This window comes from Onychostoma macrolepis, chromosome 09, assembly GCF_012432095.1.
Source record: "Onychostoma macrolepis isolate SWU-2019 chromosome 09, ASM1243209v1, whole genome shotgun sequence".
In the NCBI taxonomy this organism is placed as follows: Eukaryota; Metazoa; Chordata; class Actinopteri; order Cypriniformes; family Cyprinidae; genus Onychostoma; species Onychostoma macrolepis.
The window spans coordinates 13674542-13679592 of NC_081163.1; the positions used below are offsets into that span (position 1 = coordinate 13674542).

The 5051-nt window shown below is 36.6% G+C and overlaps 1 protein-coding gene across 1 annotated transcript; it reads right to left on the reverse strand.

Annotated features, from left to right (window-relative positions):
• Nucleotides 1-400: 400 nt before the first annotated feature.
• nhlh2 (nescient helix loop helix 2) lies at nucleotides 401-3675 on the reverse strand. Its single transcript, XM_058787606.1, has 2 exons — nucleotides 3126-3675; nucleotides 401-2185 (listed from the first exon to the last, which is right to left on the reverse strand). Exon 2 carries the CDS (start codon nucleotides 2132-2134, stop codon nucleotides 1766-1768), a length of 369 nt encoding a protein of 122 aa, XP_058643589.1. The 5' UTR covers nucleotides 2135-2185; nucleotides 3126-3675; the 3' UTR covers nucleotides 401-1765.
• Between the last annotated feature and the right edge of the window lie 1376 nt (nucleotides 3676-5051).

A 5051-nucleotide genomic window follows, 5' to 3' on the forward strand; every position in this document is an offset into this window, starting at 1 on the left:
CAAATTTTCACAAACTGACTGTTTCTTTTGTGATTGAGTGAAACAAAGTTGAAAAATATGACCAAGACTTAGACACGCAGCCTATAGCCTACACACATGCGCACATGCTCCCTTGCTCTTTCCCACGGGACGCAGCAGACGGGTCGTAATTTGGTTGCCTTGGCCCGTCTGGACAAGCACCTGTCTCCTCTCTGGGGAGAAAGTCGCCTTTGGGCCGTGAGCAGAGCGAACTGTGCATGTGTTGTGTGACAGCATGAAAAGGTCTTTTTTTTCATGGCTTTTTAATAGGTAAATAATGTTTTACGACAGTGGATTTCATAATGTGAGCCTATAGTTCATTGCAGTTGTCTGAAATGACGTACGTGAAAGTATATGAACAGAGAACACCGTATTGGCACAATATCTTTAATTTCATTTTGTTTTATACAAAAACTACAACAGACGAATCAGCGCTGAATTAATATTTTTACTATTTATTCTAAAATAGTTATGAAAAACTGCGATACAAACCAGTGTACTGGCTATTCCACTACAAAATGACGGACAAAACCCTGAATTAACAGGGTGATCTTTGGATATGAGGCAGATGTTAGACTATTTGTTCACTGTAAAATTTCCAAAAGGTTCACAAGAATCACGTAAACAAATAATCTCTATAAATAGTTTCTAAATGAAAAATAAACTACTTTGAGATCATTTTTGGTCGCAGCAGAGAGAGCGTCTAAGGGTAGCTTGTAGACTTGGAAGGCAGGCAACACGCTTGTTATGTCTATGGCCAAATGATTTATCTGACATTGATTATGATGCATGTAAATTAGTGTAATTGTACTTTTAAACCACCCCAAGTCATCAGGTACCCAAAGCGCTATCTATGAGCACTTTGTAAACAAAATAAACAATACAGCAATAGATCCTATCCGATGGGAAGTGCTTCTCGTTATCATAGGACAGGACATCAACAGCAACACCATTATATTAATAACTGTAGTGCACACACAGCGAAGGCCCTCCTACTCCTAAGAAAACTGCCAATGAAAAGTGCAAGTGAAAAGCAACAGTAAACCCAAACTCTGCGACATCAGTCTAAAATAGGAATAATAATAAAACATTAAATATTTACATATATACGTAAACACTTTAGATATGCTATTTTAAGGACACTCACATAACTTAATTTACTTCATAAATAAATATACAAGAAAATATAAATTAACAGCTAACAAGGTTACGATTTGTTCCAGCACATAGAAGTAGCCTATACATTTCTCCACACGGTTGGTAGCCTATAAAATCAGCTTGATTTATAACAATGTTGCGAAAGATAAACATTTGTTTCGTTTATGTGATGTAGCCTCTTAACATCCAACCCAAGTCAAATCTCTCCACAACAAATGTATTGCCACAGATGTGCTCATGATGTGGGATGTTGAACAGGATAGCTAATCTTTGAAAAGCTATCCTAAACTACAGTAGCAATCAAAAACAGCAAGCTTCACTTATTGCGATACGTAACATTTTCGGTAGCTAAGGTTTTATAGTAACTAAAAGACTTCCTCCCATCCCTTTGTTCCGATTTCCTTGTTTTGTAATTAGTGGGGACAGACAACAAAACATAGCCTATTTCTGAAATGTTACCCTTTTTTCCCCCTCTTTTTTTAATAGGCTATTTGTGTGAAAGCTGGAATATGCCACTTCTCAATGTCTATAAAAGTATTCTTTATGCACACTTGAAGGGTTTTGTTTTAAGGTACTGGTAAATGTTCGTTTAAACGTCCAAAACGTGGTTAAGATAAGAAATGTAACAGATAGCTAGGCGAAGTATTTCTATCTTGGACAGCTTCTTGTCGGGTGGAAGTGTTGGTAGCAGCTTTCTCAGCTCAGCGAACGCTACGTTGAACGCTTCCACTCTGATGCGCTCGCGCGTGGCATGCGCAGAACGGTATTTGGCAGTCGCGCGCCTCCTCCGTCTCTTCTCCTCTCTGGTGAGCGCGGCTGGCACGAGTGCGCGAGTCTTGCCATCCTCGGCCTCTAAGGGCTCGTGAGCCACACACTCCACTTTCATGACGTTCAGACATTCCGTGTCCGCCTGTGTCCAGGTGAGGTCAGGATCCGTCTGATCGGGACTCAGCATCATTTTCAGATCCGTTTGATCAAGGCTTCAGTGGTGCACTGATTGTTAACTGTCCTGGTGAATTAGACACAAAGGATTTGTTTTTATAAATATAAATATTAATCTGTACATATTATAATAGGCTACATTCAGTGCAGTATCTGAAATAAACAACAAACAATAATTAACTAACAAATCCAACTATTGTATCTCATGAAATGATAGAACGTCTAGACTAAATTATATTTTACCTCCGTTTTGAATGTAACATTCTAGGCTATTGGTTTCTGTTACTTTAAAAACGGTTCAGTAGCTACTAAATGTCAGTGTGCATTTTGCAATTTAGCTCACTCAGCACACATTACCATCAGTAGATGATTATAAATATTCACCGGTTCCATGCAAAAGTTAATGGAAATCAATTATTGTCACAAAACCAAAGTCATAGCTGACCATCTGTCGCAAATGCAAATGCAAAGTCTATAGCTCCAGATGACACAAGGGTGCGTGAGTCTGAAGTGCATTCAATCACAAGGAACATTTAAAAGAAAAAAGAAAAAAGAAAAGATGGTTGATGTGTTTAATGTGTATTTTGTTTTTATTTGTGTATATTATACTGTTCAGGTTACTTTTATTTGAGTGATGCAACTGAACATTGTAAAATTTCTACCCATTACAACTGGAAATGTACGTTTAATTGCTGTTTTCAATTTTAAAGAAAAAAATCAAAGCGGTGCCAAGGTGACAACCTGCAGCGATTAGTTCTTTGCACTTGTTTAACCACTTGAATTATAAAAGACCGAATTGAAATCCTAAAAACAAAGTGGAAAATATTGTGACAGATTATTGTGACGGATGAAAACTAATATCTTATCATAAAAAGGTGACAGATTTTAGTATCATCCTGCATAATTGTTTTGCAAGAGCTGCTTTTTAGACTGTTGCTATAGCATTTACAACATGAAGATGAGTGAAAAGTATAATCAACATTTTATGAAATTGATTTGAAACTCACCTCTGTTGATGATGAATTGGATAAGAATTAATTTATTCCCTCAAATCCCTTGTATCAAGTCTGTTTTCAGTCAGTGATTCATGTTCATCTGTCCATTGTGTTTTCTGAATATTTATTTCAGCATCAGCAGCAACAGCATTTCTCAGTAATACTTTCCTCGCCACTAATTCCACGCAGCCGGCAACGAAGATGTGTGTTGTTATATCATGAAATTTCCGTAAGCAGAATTACAGAATGGATATAAATATCAGGACCGGTAACGCACGCTCTGAGATGTGTTGCCCTCTGACCCGTGTGTGGATAACAATGGACACGCGTCCTCAGATAAAATCGATTAGATACGAAAGTGTCGTCTCAGGCTGTCCTTTCTGTTTCCCGTGGATCAGGACAACATTGCTCCAGCCATCCTTACAGCCACGCGTGCTGGTCCTCGTGCCTCTGATGATTTGAGAGATAACATTCCGCTGGCTCCCTTTAAAGTCTCCCTCTCTCGCTCTCTCGCTCCCTCTTGCAAATCATTCACTTTATGCACTTATCCACGACAGTCACACCTCCGTCCCACCCCCTCCGTTCTCTCTCCTTCCACTCAGCGAGTTCTTTCTCGAGCAGATTGAAAGGCGCGCCTGAGGCTAGAGCTGGACGCAAGCGTTTGGCAGCAACGCATGGGTTGTACGCCTGTGTTAAAGTGGTGCAATTGTTTGTAAAAGTTTCAGCTACTAATCTGGACATTTTAGCTGAAATAAGGGTTTAGTAATGATATTTTAAGAAAATCTCTTTTTAATAGGGTGACGTTTTTGGATGACAGGAGCATCTTTTTTTTTTTTTTTAATTAGCTTTATTTAATTCTTATACATTTTTTATGACCTAAATTGAGAGACATATTTGTGAAAATACTAACCAAAATGATCCTTAATACAACAGGGATATTAAAATGAACTGCCAACAAAGAAACGCTGTAAAGATAATTAAAACGGTGTAATTTTAAAGGAATTTGTCACGTGATAGTAAAAATGCAGTCTCCTTTATACATGAAAATAAGTTTTAATCTAAAAACGACGGTTGAAAAAAATAAAAAATAAATAAAAACATATCCATGTTGTTTTGGCAACTACCTGTTTACAAATAAACATTTTTTTTTTTTTACTTTGCCGCCAGCTGTTAACTTTGTTTGCCTTACATGATAGTAAGTCTATCATTTTAACAAAGTCTAAGCTCTCCAGAAGTCACAATAATGATTTAAGCATTGATGGGCCACACACATAAATGTTTTTATTATTATTATTATTATTATTGGCATCTAGGTTTCACAAGGAACCTTTAACATTCATGGACCCAAAAGGTTCTAGTGAAGAAGTTTCTTCAGATTTCAAAAAGATTCTTCAGACAAAAAGCAAAAAAAAAAGGCTCTTTTAACTGTTTCCTGAAAGATTCTTTTTGGGGAACCAATAATGATTCTTCTATGGCATTGCTGCAAAAAACAAACAAACAAACAAAAAACCTTTTGGAAGTTTTTTTTAAAGGATGTAGTACATAAGAAAGTATTCTTTGAGTATCAACCTATGATCTTTCAAAGATCAATCCTTCTATTTTCCAGTAAAAAAAAGATAAAAATAAATAAATAAATAAAAAATCCAGTTAGTAATGATTTGTTGTGAAATGCAAGATTGTGTGATTACATGATACAGCCTTGAAGAGGCTGATTTGGCAAAGATATTTCTCATAAAGATAGTTCTCATTTCTCATAGAAAGATATTTCTCATAAACGATAGGGGACAGGGGTGTTTAATGTATTGCCAAACTTCTCGTAAAAGACTTGTAAAGAGTATTTCACTCTAATAGGCACATCAAATAGATCCACATAGTCTGTGCATGTGATTCGACATTTGTAATATAATCAGTAAAATTAATGTATAGTTCAATACCAAG

Excerpts from the sequence above, each read along its gene's own strand:
- nhlh2 (XM_058787606.1), bottom strand. The coding sequence starts at position 2,134 with ATGATGCTGAGTCCCGATCAGACGGATCCTGACCTCACCTGGACACAG.